Source organism: Armigeres subalbatus, chromosome 1 (genome assembly GCF_024139115.2).
Source record: "Armigeres subalbatus isolate Guangzhou_Male chromosome 1, GZ_Asu_2, whole genome shotgun sequence".
Lineage (NCBI taxonomy): Eukaryota > Metazoa > Arthropoda > Insecta > Diptera > Culicidae > Armigeres > Armigeres subalbatus.
In genome coordinates, this window is record NC_085139.1 from 162,854,872 (window position 1) to 162,870,723 (window position 15,852).

The 15,852-nt window shown below is 40.1% G+C and overlaps 2 protein-coding genes across 3 annotated transcripts in view; both read left to right on the forward strand.

Moving 5' to 3' along the window:
• Positions 1 to 15,852, forward strand: part of LOC134205456 (ras-GEF domain-containing family member 1B-like) — a 217,105-nt gene that overhangs the window by 90,135 nt on the left and 111,118 nt on the right. The window lies entirely within an intron of this gene.
• Positions 1,767 to 15,020, forward strand: LOC134218430 (uncharacterized). Its single transcript, XM_062697409.1, has 3 exons — positions 1,767 to 2,128; positions 2,464 to 5,691; positions 14,824 to 15,020. Exons 2-3 carry the CDS (start codon positions 3,135 to 3,137, stop codon positions 15,018 to 15,020), a joined length of 2,754 nt encoding a protein of 917 aa, XP_062553393.1. The 5' UTR covers positions 1,767 to 2,128; positions 2,464 to 3,134.

Sequence of the window (15,852 nt, forward strand, 5' to 3'; positions counted from 1 at the left end):
TCTATAACGATGGCTTTCATTGGTTTAGTTTCAGATGAAAATACACTGAAAATAATTCCGACAAGAAAAAGTTTTGGTTAGAAAAACTTTTTTCCTTAAGAGTGCCCAGCTTGCGATGTATGGACGGTTGGTAGGGAACATAATCACCTATCTTGAGACAAAATTTCATTTAAATAAAAAGAGCATTTTTCGCAAATCGACTTTAAAATTTTTAAACTGATTTTTTTTTCAGTGTAGGGCTCAATTTGGATTGTTTCCGATATTTTCACTAGAAATTTTGATTGATTTTGCGATGGTCACCCATACAACACTTTTTGTGGGATGCGTCGTTTTTCTATTATATCCATTTGAAAATATTAGCAAAAAATTTCAGCTCTTTTCAAAGGATAGTCTAGATTAAATTTGGAAAAACATTTTTGTTTTCATTTCGGATCATCTGGTGATTTTTCATTTCTCATTTTTCATTTCTTACTTCTTACTTTTCACTCCTCACTTCGCACTTCTCACGTCTCACTTTTCAATTCTCACTGCTCACATCGGCCCATAGGGGAAAGAAATGGCAGAAATGACGCTTAACTTTTAAAAAGAACATATGTCACCTTTTTTTCATGAATTAATTTGTGTACCACAATCAAAAGCTATCATATTGGTCTGTTGATCGCAATATTAAAATTCATTCATGAAAATATGTTTCTTAGGTCATTTTGAAAAAATAAACTAGAATTTTCAGTGTATACATGAAATCTTAAAATAGGTACTTTTTAACTCATTAATGGGTTTCTATGTTTCTTTGTGAAGGTTTTTTTTCTTCCGTGTATTCTATGCTGTCAGTGTACCGGCTTCGAATAAATTGTGTCTTGGGAGAACATAACCTAGAAAATCGATAGCTTATTTGTTACGAAATAATGATGTCTCATAACTCTTTGAATATTTACTATTTTTTGAGCCGTGCCATCATTATGAAATTCAATAGCGAACAAGAAGAAAACATTCCCCATCGAATGCAACTTGTTGTAGCAAAATCGATTCAGGTTTAGTACTAGAAAAATTGTCTAATGTTTCAATGTGCACACACATACGCACACACACACACACGGACAGACAGACAAGCGCTCTATAAAAAGTACGTTTTGGGAGTGAAATGAAAGCCTTTCAGGTACAACTTTGTTGTACGAGAAAGGCAAAAATAGTAAATTTAATTATCTTCTTCTTCTTCTTCTTCTTCTTCTTCTTATTGGCATTACATCCCCACACTGGGACAGAGCCGCCTCGCAGCTTAGTGTTCATTAAGCACTTCCACAGTTATTAACTGCGAGGTTTCTAAGCCAGGTTACCATTTTTGCATTCGTATATCATGAGGCTAGCACGATGATACTTTTATGCCCAGGGAAGTCGAGACAATTTCCAATCCGAAAATGGCCTAGACCGGCACCGGGAATCGAACCCAGCCACCCTCAGCATGGTCTTTAATTATAAAACTTGGATTTACAAACCTGGATTACGTCTCAATACTAAATCAATCGGTAGTGAAACTGAATGATAACACCATACAACTTGTAAACTATACATACAATTCAAACAAATGTTCCACGTCAAGACACTTCACTTCAAATAACACTGTAATAGTACTTGTATTATGTACCTTAAAATGAGTTACCTCAGTTTAATGTGTAACCATTATAAACAATATTTATATCAAACGCTTGACGTATGTCAAGCGTCATCGAATAAATGAACCGGCGTTTGTCGGCCTCTTTCAACACGAACCACCAAGCGAGTAACACCTATTTCCAACTAGCTCCGAAATCCTTAAAGTATTATTATAATTTAATAACCTATTCGTTCCTCCGCGAGTATTCTCCATTCGGTTCCGTCTACCTCAGTCGCTCTTGCCGGTTATAATATTTGGCGACGAGGAAAATCTACAAAAAGCGCGCGTGTGATAAAAAAAAGTGCTGTTCCGCGGGCGATTGCCGGATAGACTTTCTTCGCTAGGAGTGTTCAGTTTTGCCTCCGGGCGGAGTTTTGCCTCCATATCAGCAGCGGCACAACAAATTGAAAACTGGTTGCAGAGCAAGTGGTAGACATCGGATTAATCCGACGTGGATTTCCTGGAGAAGCAGTATTGGTAAAGTAAAAGGGCTTGAAAAGCTAGTGAAAGCACGTTCTTGTGCTAGTGAAACACCATTTTGTGGTGTATGATAGTGAATTCATTTCATCGAAACAAAACAAAAAACAACACGGAGAAGAAAAACTTTTGAAAAAAGATTTTTTGTTTGGATAAAAGATTTATTTTCTTTTTATTGTGTTTAGTCGGTGATAATTATGCTAAATTGAAAATACACCTATTGTTTTATTATTTTAACAGAAAGTTGGAACAACAAAAGAAAAGTGAATTTTTTTTTTTGAAACTATTTAGTTAGTGATTGATAAGTGTTTTTTTCTTATTTATATTCCATACAGATAGCGGCGATTGCCGACAGACAGGTTTTTTACCCCTTGGGATTAAAGTCCGTTGAAGGTACCGGAGCACAATAAATTTTCGGGTTTGGTAATTGTTGGAATGTGGTAAGTCGTTTTTGTTTTGACAGTGGTATTGCTTCTTTCATTTGAAATTTATATTTAGTTAGTGAGAAAAGTGATTTTTTTTATTTTGGAATACATTGTTCGTGAAAAAGTGCATTGTGTTAAGTAACAATTAGACAAAAGGCCGTTTTTCGCATGAATGGCGGATACGCCTTAAATTGAAACGGTTTTATTTAATTAATTTGTTTTATTTTTTTCTCTTTTTTTGGTGAAATTTTTCGGTTTTATTTTTCTTGATGACCAATGGAAGTATGTTGCTTTTGATAAATTGTGCGCAAATTATTTAAAACCAATTGAGATATTTAATTTAAGGTGCTTATATGGTACCATTTTAACAAATTATTTTGAAACATTAATCCGAATTATTTTGGGTTTATTATTTTATAAAATTTTAATTATTGGTTGGTTTTAATAGCTATAGAGATTATGTCGTACGTAGCATCAAACATCGATCCGTACCGTAAGGGACAATCTTTGCATCATGGTTTAAGCGGTTAGGGTACCACTTTCGTATCAACAAAGTAGCAGATGCCAACAAGAAAGACCACATGTTCCTTCTTGGAGGTGATTATCTTTTTGAAGTGGCTCAGAATTTGTACTTTAGTGAGCGGTTGCTTGATGAAGCACCACTTGAAGAGCTAATCGAAAAACTTAAGCGAAAATTGGACAAAATGGATTCAGCCTTAATCCAACGTTTTAAATTTGGGTCCCGAGTACAGCAACCTGGTGAAACAGCCAGTGATTTTCTTTTTTCGCTTAAACTCCAAGCTGAGTATTGTAACTTTAAAGGTGATAAACAGGATCGCATACTTGATCGAATTCTCATTGGCTTGTCGGATGACGCCTTGAGACAAAAGTTATTAGCGGAAGATGGGGACAAATTGAATCTCGCTCAAGTTGAGAAAATTATTTCTACATGGGAGTTTGCTGCTTCTAATGCCAAAACATTAACACAAGACAATTCTTTTGAACAAATCGCTTCTATTGTTGGAAGTCGTGGTAAGTTTGAACGCTTGACAGATTCAAATCACAGGTATGTTCCAGTGAAGAGCCGAGTAGGCTTTAGAAAATTTTCAGGTGATGACGAGCCTAACACAAAACCCTACAATAGGTACAGCAATCATGTGAATCATCGTTCGCAGACCGGACGGGTTAGACAAGTGCGGCTCCAGGAACAGCGAAGAAGGTATCTGGATGCAGTGGTTCATCCGGTGGAACTGAAGAGCGATGAACAACCAGCAATTGATCAGCGAGTGTGCTACTATTGTGGAGTTCGAGGACATGTTCGCAGGAGGTGCCCGAAGCTGGAACAATTCAATAGGAGTCCGATCAACAACATCAACTTTGAAAAAACCTGTGCGAAAAATGACGATAATTTGTCGAATATGATGAGTTGTTGGAAAGACAAGAGTGATTATTCGGATCCAGGTGAATTACAGTGCATGCATGTTTCCTCCATTGGCAAAAGTCATCCATGTTTACTAGAACTGGGTATTCAAGGCATCAATGTGCAGATGGAGATTGATAGTGGCTCCGACGTTTCCGTGATTGGTAAGAAGCTATTTTTGGCTAAATTCGATGTTCCACTTGAAAAAAGTTCCAATAGTTTGATAGTGGTAAACGGTTCTCGATTGAAAATTGTTGGGAAAATTGTTGTTTCGGTAGTATTTCGGAATATAAAGGCAAAATTGAAACTTCTAGTATTGGATAGTGATCATGATTTTATTCCTTTATTTGGGAGAAACTGGTTGGATGTTTTCTTTCCCAACTGGCGTAACAGTTTTGAAAAACAAGTAACTGGAAACAGAATAAGTATACACAAGAACAACGATTTAATGATTTATGTCAGGACTAAATTGTCTGATGTATTCATTAAAGATTTTTTGACTCCTATTAAAGGTAATGAAGCCGAGTTGGTTTTAAAAATTGACACACCTATTTATAGGAAAGCTTTTGACGTTCCCGATGCAATAAGGGATAATAGTGCTGATATTTGTTTGCGATTCCCATTGGAGCAGTCAGTTGCTGATTTGGAAATGATTGTTAGTGCTTGTGATGCTTCTGCTGTTATGGCAGAGCAACCAAAACAGTTGAATAATTTGAAATGTACTCCTTCCACAACACTTTTTGATAGAATACACCAAGAATATTTCTACTATAAGCATCACATTTGTTTTTTGAACGCTGATGGCTTTTCAAAGTGGATGGAAGTTGAACGGAGGAAAAATAAAAATGAATGTGAAGAATTGATAAAACTACTGTTAGCATATTTTGCTAAATATGGGTTTCCAGACAGAATGTCAAGTAGTGGTCCTCTATTAAGTCCTCACTTTTTTGAGAGGCAAGGAATATGGGGTTTAAACAGTCATCCGTATAATCTTGCTATTAATGGCAAGGCGGAGGGAATAGTTCGAATGGTTAAAGATGTAATTAGATTGTTTCTACTTGACCCAAAGTACTTATACGCAGAGGAGGATCTAATTGGACTAGTTTTAATACATTTTAAAAATAATATGACGATGGAAGGATTTATTTCTTCTCGAAATGTTTTATGTTATTATTTTAAATTGTTAATCGATGTGATTAAAGTAATACTAAACAAAAACGATAAAAATGTACCATTAACTAAATGTGATAATCGCAATGATAAATTGTCGACGAGATATAGTAACGATATTGACAAAACGCCTAGTAAAGATCCTTTAGGCAGCCGGATGGCTGATGATGTGTTATGGTACAGAAACAGTAACCCTCTGTCTAAATGGTTGAAAGCTAATTTCCGTAAACGTTTTTGTAAAAATATTTTACAGACTACAGCTACGGCGCGCAGAAGTCAAATAAAGATCGTGCATGATGAGGACGGCCGGGTTCGAAGAAAGATGGTGGTACATGTCGATCATGATGTCGATGATGCCGATCCATTACCACCACCATGTAGTACGTTTGGCGAGGACTCTTTCTGGGGAATCCCGGAGAGCGATTTGCTAAGACGAAGAAACGACGAACTTTTGCCGGTGAAGCCGAATCGAAAACGAATGATTACTAATTTGGCGCTCGATGGCCTGCCAATGCGTTCGAAGAAAACGCGATGCAACAATCTGAAAAGTAAATTCAAATATTTTCAAAGATCGAAGTTAATTTTGTTAATATTGCTGTTGATGTTTAATTCATGTCTTGTCAAGTCTAAAAGATAATCGAGGGAAGGATTATTATGTACCTTAAAATGATTTACCTCAGTTTAATGTGTAACCATTATAAACAATATTTATATCAAACGCTTGACGTATGTCAAGCGTCATCGAATAAATGAACCGGCGTTTGTCGGCCTCTTTCAACACGAACCACCAAGCGAGTAACACCTATTTCCAACTAGCTCCGAAATCCTTAAAGTATTATTATAATTTAATAACCTATTCGTTCCTCCGCGAGTATTCTCCATTCGGTTCCGTCTACCTCAGTTGCTCTTGCCGGTTATAATACTTGAAACAAAGGAGGATTACGACCCGTGTGACCCAGTACGAAACACAAAATGAAAAAAGCACTTTTTGAATCTTAATCAACTTTAGTGGATCATTCTAACACGATTATTAGTAAAACAAGTAGTATCCCAATTGAAGAACTGAGTAATTATTAAAATTCAAAGGTGAAACAACTAATACGGCCAACCTTTTAAACATTTTACATATCTTATGTGAGAATCATTAGACACAGAAAACATTGGACGCTGTGATATTATTTAATATCCTATTTCAAAAAGCTTGAAGATCGTATCAAATCAATTAAAATCTCAAATAGGGTAAATCACTACTTGGGCCTATGGACTCGATTCCCGGCTCACTGCACAGAAAACTAAGGATTTATACTTTTTGGAAGCCGTAGGTTTATGGTTGATAATTTTAAAAAAGTCTTCCATTTATTTCGCACAATACTCAATATTTTTCCACCATTTATTTCACTCCTAATTGGTCCAATTATAGAAAATAAAAACGTAGATTCCGTACATTCGCTCTCCGTTGCTACACCACTCAGACGCTATCATGTTATTTATAATTCTCTCGATTTCAAAAAGTGAAAAAATAGTTTTTAAGCGTTTGGAAGTAATTTGGATGAGTGAACTTTTCAACCAAATAAAAATTATTATAAATAATACCATCTGGCATCATGTCGGCGTTGAACGTGCATATTTTTGTTTATGTGGCATTTTCTACCGCCCCGAGAGAGAATGAGAGTAAGATGTTGAGAGATTGAGCGAAATTTTGCTTAGGCCGGGAACTGGTTTGGAAGTGGGCCGGAAACGAAATCGCTATGACTGAAATGAGTGCTGGACCTCGTTAATTTAAATCAAATAAAAGCTTTTTCAAACGATGTTTACCAAGACAAACTATTTTTAAGCAGAAGTGAACCCCATTGCAGTATTGCACAGCCCACGAAATTTAGGAAAAGTTGCAGTCGTATGCATGTTAGGCCGGGAATGGGGCAAGAAACCCTATGCGCCATACGGAAAGCTGGCGAAAGATTCTTCTCCCACATTGCGATGTACATATGTTATTTCGTACTGTAGAACTGTTTGATGACAAAAGAATAAATTATATAGAGTCTTACCTGCATATGCTGCAGTGGATTAAACAAAGCCCAATTTCCTGTGGTCTATTGGAACCAAAATACTCACTGTATCATCTATCGGAAGGCTCTCATCATTGATGCCCACCAGGATAATTCCCTGCTGACTGATATTTTTGTTGAAAAGTAGAACTTCGTCGACGACTTCGCTGGTATCGTGCTATCCAATCGTTGACTGTATGGCTTGATACCGTTTTTCTTTTCGCTGGGCTTCATAGCTGAATTTCGGTCTTGATAAACTTTACACAATTAGATTTTTTTCCGAAAGCGAATCAGCCGAATTTATAGCAAAACTGTCACAAATCCAGAGAAATACGGAGCAGCAAAAGTTTATAGCTGTCATCCTTGAGCATGGATTGCTTCGATCTTCTCAAGAGTACAATACTAATTAACAAAACAGAAAAATAACACACGAATGCAAAGTCATTTTCAAACAAAATTATGTCTTTGTTAGAAAATCAATATATTTACTACGCCTGAATCACGTATTATTCAGCCATTAACAGTAACCAAAACACTAAACAGTGGTTATAGCCATAATATCACCCACATATCACCCACCAACTGTTCGTGCCGATTTAGCGGAACAGAACTTATTCTAAGAGTCGTTGGGACATTCTTGCAACAACAGCTAGCTGGGTGGTTCGCTGGAAATAGGCAACCCTTGTCGTGTAATGGCTTAAACACGTGCCAGCAATAGTTACATCAGCTCGCATCGGTATTCACAACTAACAGATGGGATGCGGGCGTTGCAATACCGCCGAGGAGTGCTGCCACACTCCAAAATGCGCGCCTATTTGACTCTGCGGTGGGCAAGAGGGCGGATTCACTCTCATTTCCATCATCATTTTCATTGAAATAACTACTCGCGGTCGGCGGCGGCGGGGGTGGTCAGCATTGTGGATGTGTTTATGTCATGAATTCGATTTGCAGTAGGGACAACGAAACGAAACCGACAACCACCGACCGATCGGCCAACTGTATCAAGTCGAGCTCGACGAGGTTGGTAATTGGTTTTGTGGATGAAGCGGCTAGTGGCGTGAGAGAACGCACATTTTTTCCTGTGTGCGGATACGGGCGTGTGTTATTAAATTTAAATGAAAATTAATCATCTCATGCAGCTATCGAAGCATAAAAGCTCGCATTTTTGCTTTGAATTGCAGCCCGCAGCAATGTCAGATTTATTTTCATTCAATTAAAATTACACGAATCCATAACTGTTGGAATGTCCATTTGGTTGGTAAATCAATCACACAAAGTGAAAACTCTCGTGATTTTGCTAAATTATTATTTACCGAAATGAATAAAAAATCTACTAGGTATCTACGGGCTTCATTATTGAGGAGCAGGTTCGTTTGTTTGATTTAAAAAAAAAAAGTAAACTTGTATTTGCACGCAACGTTAACTGGTAGCATGGCTCCCTGACGAGAGTAACCTTAATTAAATTGCCATGACCAAACAATCTCGGCCGCAGCACCGGTCAGTGCCGGACTTGGCAAACAGCGAAGCATTCCACCGGTGCATTGAATGAAACGCGTTTTGTCGTGGTTGACGGATGCTGGATGGTTGCTTTCAAGGCAAACTCGCCCATTATCTTCCAGCCAGCGCACTTTCCATAACCGATGACATCCCATGCTGTTGGCAATGCATAGAGAAACATGAGCACTATTAATTCAAGAGTGTCCAGAGTAACCAATGTACATGCACTTTAAATTTGTATTCAAGTGGAAATTGTCGCCACTAAATTACAGTGCCTGAGTGGCAGCGTTGACCGTATTTAGCCTTTAGTCTTCTCCCAGTTATGATGCTTATCTCTTCAGGGCAGAGTATACATATTTGGAACTTTTCGAAATCCGCATATCGATAGCATTTTTTGAGGAAGAATCGTACCCAGCTCTTTTCGACCTGCATATAAAATATTTAGCCACTGGGCGAGTGGCTATTTAGCCACGCCTCTTACGAGTGAGCTTTGCCCAGCAAAATCTCAAGGTAGTCCACTCGTTGTCCGATAACACTATTAACATGCATATACTGCAATATGCTATCAGTATCACTACAGCTTTATCATCGTTTGAATAAAAAAAAGTAAGCTTGTGTTTTCATGGGCTTAGCACGTGTGCATTGCATATAAGCGAACTGGTTCTATAAGACAAATCACCTTACAATCAATAAATCACTCTCCATATTGCCTCTCAGATTGGCTCATCGGCACTTCCAGGGCAACGTAAAGGGGTATGTCAGCATGATTTGTCCAAGTATTCGACAAGTTTATTTAAAGCTACGCATTGGATTTGGCTTCGAAAGTCATATTTCCATCCGACTACAATTTTCCATGACTAGAATAAAAATTCCCCCCAGAAAAACATAATTTTGTCAATTAAGAAAACAAAACAGAAGCAATAAATAAATATAAAATTTCCCCAAACAAATGCAAAACATAAAAGAATTTTCTAAAAACCAAAAAGACATCAGCATAGCGGCACAATTTTCGTAGTTTTCCCGATTTTTACAATTCACGGAATGAAAAAACACCCCGGTTTTCACATTTCGTCTGTGTGTCCAAATTTCCTGTTTAACTACCAGACATTTTCTTATAATGCTTAGTAAAAAAAAGGAAAAAAATGCCGATGTCAATAAATCGCTCTGCATCAATTGATCAGGATAGAAATCTTTCATATCGACCCTTACTGGACTTGTAAATGGAACAAAAAAAAATGCTTATGAGATTGTTTTACGCCGTACCTTCTTCATTGTACTACATTCGCCCATGATTTGCAATCCGATCCAAGCTGAACTCACTTGACTGTTATAAAGTGCAAAATTTGCATAGCAATTGAAACCTCCTTCAATTTTAAGGCTGCACGTACATAGTCACATTCGTGTGTACACATCACTAGCACTATAATGGTCGGCACACACGTATCGTGAAAAAAGGGCATTTCTTAATTCATGACTGACCGCCCGCCCCGTTCCAGCCGGCAGCAGGGTAAAGTTGAGCTCACCTTAATTTATTCACCTTCACACCTTGACTTGTCGTCGTCAATCGTCGTCATATAATCTTGATGGCGAAGTTTGCACAGCTTTTGATATTGAAACGACAGCGACAGCAACAACCTGGAGGTATCAGGAGGAGAAAATCTCGTAACTATTTGCAAACTTGCATTGGCTTTAGACATTCAATGACAAAAAAACTGGCAAACTTGAAAACGATTGTAAAAACTTTTTTTTGTAGTTGCAAAAGTTACAACAAGCAATTCAATTGTAGTTCAAGAAACTAATAAGAAACTGCGCAATACATACTCGCTCAACCGTTTAGTTTAGGATCTTTGTATGGAATGGTAGGGTTTAGATGTTTTGCCTTTCTCGTACACCAGGGTGTAACGAAAAGGCTATATATTCACCTCCAAGACGATTTTGTGATAGAAGGTCCGGAGACCCATAGTGTTATATACCAATCGACTCAGCTCGACGAATTGAGATGATGTCTGTCTGTGTGTTTATGTGCGCGTGTGTGTATGTATGTGCGCAAAATAAAACTCACTTATCTTTTAGGCACTTATCTTGATCCGATTTGTATGCAATAAGTTGCATTCTACGGGTCCCATTGTTTCATATTTAAAATTGGCCAGATCGGACTATGGGCTCAAAAGTTATGGCCAAAATACGATTTATATATAAAAGACACGCTAAGAAATTCTCTCTTTTTTTTTTAGTATATATGATGTACGAGAATGGCACAAACACCGCTAGGTGGATCAATCAGGGTTTTTCTTTAATAGATTTGCATGTTCAAAATTATTTGAAAATTGTTTTCATTCTTTACCAAAAGCAGAACATGCGAAGTATATTGTGATTTCTTTTTGTATTAAAGTATCTTTGTATTTCTGTTTCCGTGGTTGTCAAAGATCGTACTCAAACTTGCCTTCAACATTTTTTTATGCAACGGGACAGTCTACGATCAATAGTGTCAACAAATTAGACATACAAAAACTCATCACATTCGGGAAAAAACAGACTCAATCGGCAGCAATAATTCACTCTGTGTGCTCAACACGAATTGACATTCCTTATTACCGCAAATGAACAAGAATTTGCAAAACAACCTACATACTCGACAAAAATCGATACAACTGGAAAAAAGGTTCGAACATCTATTCGCTTCTGATGCAAACAGTGGCCTGATCGATCGATTTGTGGAGATGGCAGGGAGCCGTTTGTGCGCATTAATGCAATTCACGTTAATGAAATAAACTCAGTTTTCCACATTGTTTGCCGTGCAACGCTCGGTGAATCGTTTATTGAGGTGAGATTGACCAGTTGATTGCGCGAATTCTCGTTACGACAAACTGACACGGTTGATGGTCCGGGGTGGTGTGTAGTAAGAGTAAAGTTTTTGTTTTTTTTGTTGTTCGAATGCTATTAAATGTTAATTCTCTACCAGGGTTTTTGGGTTACTCAAATTGCTGAACAAATTGGGTCTGGTCGATGTTATTTCAATTTGTTTTTAAATTATTGCTGTCATGAATAACATATTGTATATGCTCGCTAGCGCGTGAAACGATGAACTCACGTCTTGGAGGTGTTTTCGTATTAGCGAACAAGCTTGACGTTGAGAGTGTCTGAGAGTTTGAATTTTAGCAAGGTGTGGCTCGCGAGCTGCACGTGACATTAATATCTCAAAGTGATGAAGCAGGCTAAATGGCATGCAGACAGCGAATGCTATGGGAAACGGTGCTGCCGAAATTGCACCCAAGTAATATTAATTAACTCCCCAGACAGCTTAGCCAGCAAGGGTACGGTATTAGCAAGCTGTAAATTGTGGGTTCGAGTCCCGATCCGAAATAGAAATTTCATTTATTTCACTTGGCAGCAGGTCGAGTGGTTGAGCTTTTTTTACGCCTCGTCACTCAAATGTCATAGCCCATTAATGAGTATTGTCTGAATAACCTCTGTATAGGATGTCCCATAATGAGTTTGGACCATCCTACAAGGATGACCATCGGTCGAGTTCTAATTACCTTACTTATCTTCTACACACTTAATTTTTTTTACCGGGATCTCAGCAAAATGTTGAACTTTTACCGAGAATCGCACAGCCGTGCCCCAGCAAACATGTTTTTTGCCGAGATTTCTGTCAAAATTGCTGATAATCAGCAAATAATTTGCCGAAAATCAGCTAACAAACGCTATTTTTGCCGGAATATCAGTTATTTATTTTGCTGGCGCACGGCTGTGTGGATTTTTGCCGAGCTGCAGAAATAAAAACTGAGTGTGTATGTCATCGTTCATGCTAACGGTCATCAGCATATCGAGTTTCCTGGAGAGAACAGCCGATACCTACGCAGATCTTTTGCTTGTGGACGCAGTGAAAGCATTCTGTATTTCGTCGTCACAGAAGTCTGCGGTAAGACTCGTTAGAGCACGGCTGATGTGACTATGGGAGAAAAAGAAATTTCAGAAGTATCAAAAAAGTGGCAAAAAATCGCAGAGAAGACAGCAGCCTGCCGTAATCTGATAAAGTAACGTATGCTCCAAATAACAACATGCATGTTTTCCATTTTTCTATTAAAGAGCCTCATGAGTATTACTTGTTAACATCATTTTTGGAAAATGACGTATACGTCACTTTTTCAGATTACGGCAGAGCAGCAGAAGAATAGATACAGCAAATACTTGGAGGAGAAATGCTAGATTGCTTGAAAAAGCGTTGAGCGAGAAGGGTTCAAGACGATGCAAAAAAAATCTGAAGAGCCATACTGCCGCCGGAGGCCTATATACAGATGTGCTCGACTTGCGGTTAGCGGCAGCATAGTGAAGCTTCAAGTCAAGTAAGCACATGGGTTCAGAGACCTCGTTATGTACAATAGAACGAAAAAGACGCAGATGATTGTCGCAACGTCACTCTTGTGGGCGTTTCGGACAGCAACACATTCGCTTCAAAATACATGCTCAATCTGGGCTTGACAGCAATGCTGAAATAGGTGTGCCATTCAATCCACAGCTGCAAGACAGTCATCAAAATTCACAGTCAAGGTTCACTTTCGTATTCATTCGGCAAATAGGGCGTCATTTAATTTCAGTAACTTCAATGAATTGATCCTAACTCTACCTGCTTGTTCTACTGGTGTTCAACATCCGATTCTTCAAAGCCCTCTTTGACTCTTTTCAAGAAGAGTCTCGAGATTAATTGCAGCTTTCGCAGTGGCCAAGTGGCAACCTGACAAGCCGTCCTGAGGGATTTACCAACGTTTTCCGAAAATCAGTAGAAGTGCCTAAGACATTCCACTAAAAGAGCTTAATATATTTTTCAGTAGAAGTGGTTAATATTTCTGTCAACGCTCAATCGTACGACCACGATGTGCGGATTTGCCGAGGCGGAGATCTTAGTTCGACTACAGAAGAGCCTGACAGGCAAGGCCTACTAAGCTGCAGAAACCCGTCTTATGTTCCCCTAGTACGTATCAGGCATTTTCTCTTTTTACTGAGAATGCTGTTCGGATAACCCGAAGTCATCAAACAGTTGCTGATCGGAAAAGTAAGCTTTCTACCCTCCATCAGGATAGATAAGTTGGATTCACTGTTCGATTCTGCCGTACACGTGATGAACTTCTGGAATGGCGTAAACGGGTCTGTACTGCAGAAGTATTTATATGTACAACTTAGCAGATGCAGCAAGTGTCATCGCTTTTCCTAGGCAACTACCAGTCAACCTATAAGTGTAAGCGCTTCTTGGATATTTTGTAGAGAATTACATTGAATCGCTATCTGATATTTTGGATTGTGCCGTACCTATCTATGGATGCACAAAGCGAACTGCCATCCATCCGGTTGCAACACTCATCAGTCAGCTGCCATGTCGGTAATGTTTTTTTTGTTTTCAGTAGAGTAGATATCTGCATCCAGACACCGGTGGGCTACCGGCGAACGGGGCTGGCTATCTCTAGATCTCCCCGGTACAGCCTTGCGGCTTTACTTCTGGGAAGGAACCGTGCAACTACGCACGCCCACGATACTAGCTACCCACTAGCTTCAACCTCCTAACTAGCTACCCACTAGTTTCACTCCGTTTTGACTAGCTACCTAGTCGGCGCTTTCCGACTGCTGCTCGGCGCTCCAGTTGCGCTGCAAAATGCAGGCAATCTGAGTGGTAGCGGTCGAGACCGCGTTGCACATTTCCATCTCTTCACACATCCTCTGGATAAGATTATCCGAGTTACTGTCCCTCCTGCAAACGACTAACATTCCGCTCCGCTCCACGACGAAACGAGGACCTACGAATAATACGTGCTCGGTCGTCTCGTCCACCCCTGGGTAGTCTGGGCAGACGAGAGAGTTCGTATGCCCGAACCTGTGCCACCTGAAGCAGCCGTGTCCTGACAGAAATTGTGTCAGATGGAAGTGAACTTTTCCATGCTGCCAACTCACCCATCTTGATACGCTCGGTATCAGCCGATGGGTCCACCTACTCTTAGAAGAGTTGTTCCAGTCCCGTTGCCACTTGATAGTCGAGGTGACTCTACGGTGGCTTTACGGGCTCCTCTGGTTCCGCGCATATCGAAACTCTCCTCGTCTTCCTGTATGACTAAACCAATAGGCAACATCCCCACAATCACACAGGCTGCGTTCCGCGATACCACTCTGAGACACATCAACCTATGTGTGCTCTCCAGTTTCTGACGCTATCGACGCTAAGCGCCGATGCCCAAGCTGGGCCGCCGCATTTGAGGATAGATACAACAACACCAGCTAGTAGCCTACGTCTGCTGGAGCACACCCTGAGCTATTGGACATCATCGTCGATAATGCCGCAATAGCTGTTGAAGCTTTCATGCAGGCGTAATCAACGTGACTGCCGAAGTTCAGTCAATCATCAATCATCACCCCAAGGATCTTCACCTCCCGCTTAGAATTGATCGCGCAGTCGCCCACGCGAACCACCGCCTCTTGAACCGATTTACGGTTGTTAACACCGTCATACATAGCTTTCCATAGTACCGGGCCCAGGATAGACCCCTGAGGGACACCTGCGGTGATAGAGGCACTACTCTGACCAACATCGGTCTCTCTGGTCCTCTCTGGTTGGTACAGCGGCTACCCCACTCCACTGCCCAAGCATTGCATGCTTACTGGGCATATTGACCATCCAGCCTTCAGTTTACCGACTCCTTGCGGTCTTTTTGACGCCCGCGATTGGTAACTTGAACCAAGCTACCTGCGTCCCAAAGAGCCCCCCCTCATAGTCGTAATGAAGTCCACTCAACTTCTGTCCCACGCTGTACCTTAATCGCGAAGACGAGATCCTCTGCCTCGGTGACTTCGTCCAGCTGCTAACACCGGACAGTCACCTCTGTGCCCAGAGACCTCACCTTCACTCCCTCACCCAGGGCATCCTGGGCCAGCCATTTGTAGGCTGTTCCACTCGCTCCGTGCCAGGTGAGTCACCTCCCTTCTACTCTTGGTCCTGCTAAACGAGTTGACAGGTTGGCTAACATCACCCGGATGTTCAGTAGCCTGGGCTGCATCAGTGCCCATCTCTCGTTGCTTCGCTCGATTGGGTACCCTCTCTTGGCGATTAGGTTCCTTCTCGGATTTGGCCGCACCGCTGCCCGTAGCGACCAACCGCCGTATGGTCCTGCAGATCGTGCG

Coding starts and splice junctions, on each gene's coding strand:
- LOC134218430 (XM_062697409.1), top strand. CDS start 3,135: ATGTTCCTTCTTGGAGGTGATTATCTTTTTGAAGTGGCTCAGAATTTG. Junction 5,692..14,823: donor GCGATGCAACAATCTGAAAA/GTAAATTCAAAT, acceptor ACAATCACACAG/GCTGCGTTCCGCGATACCAC.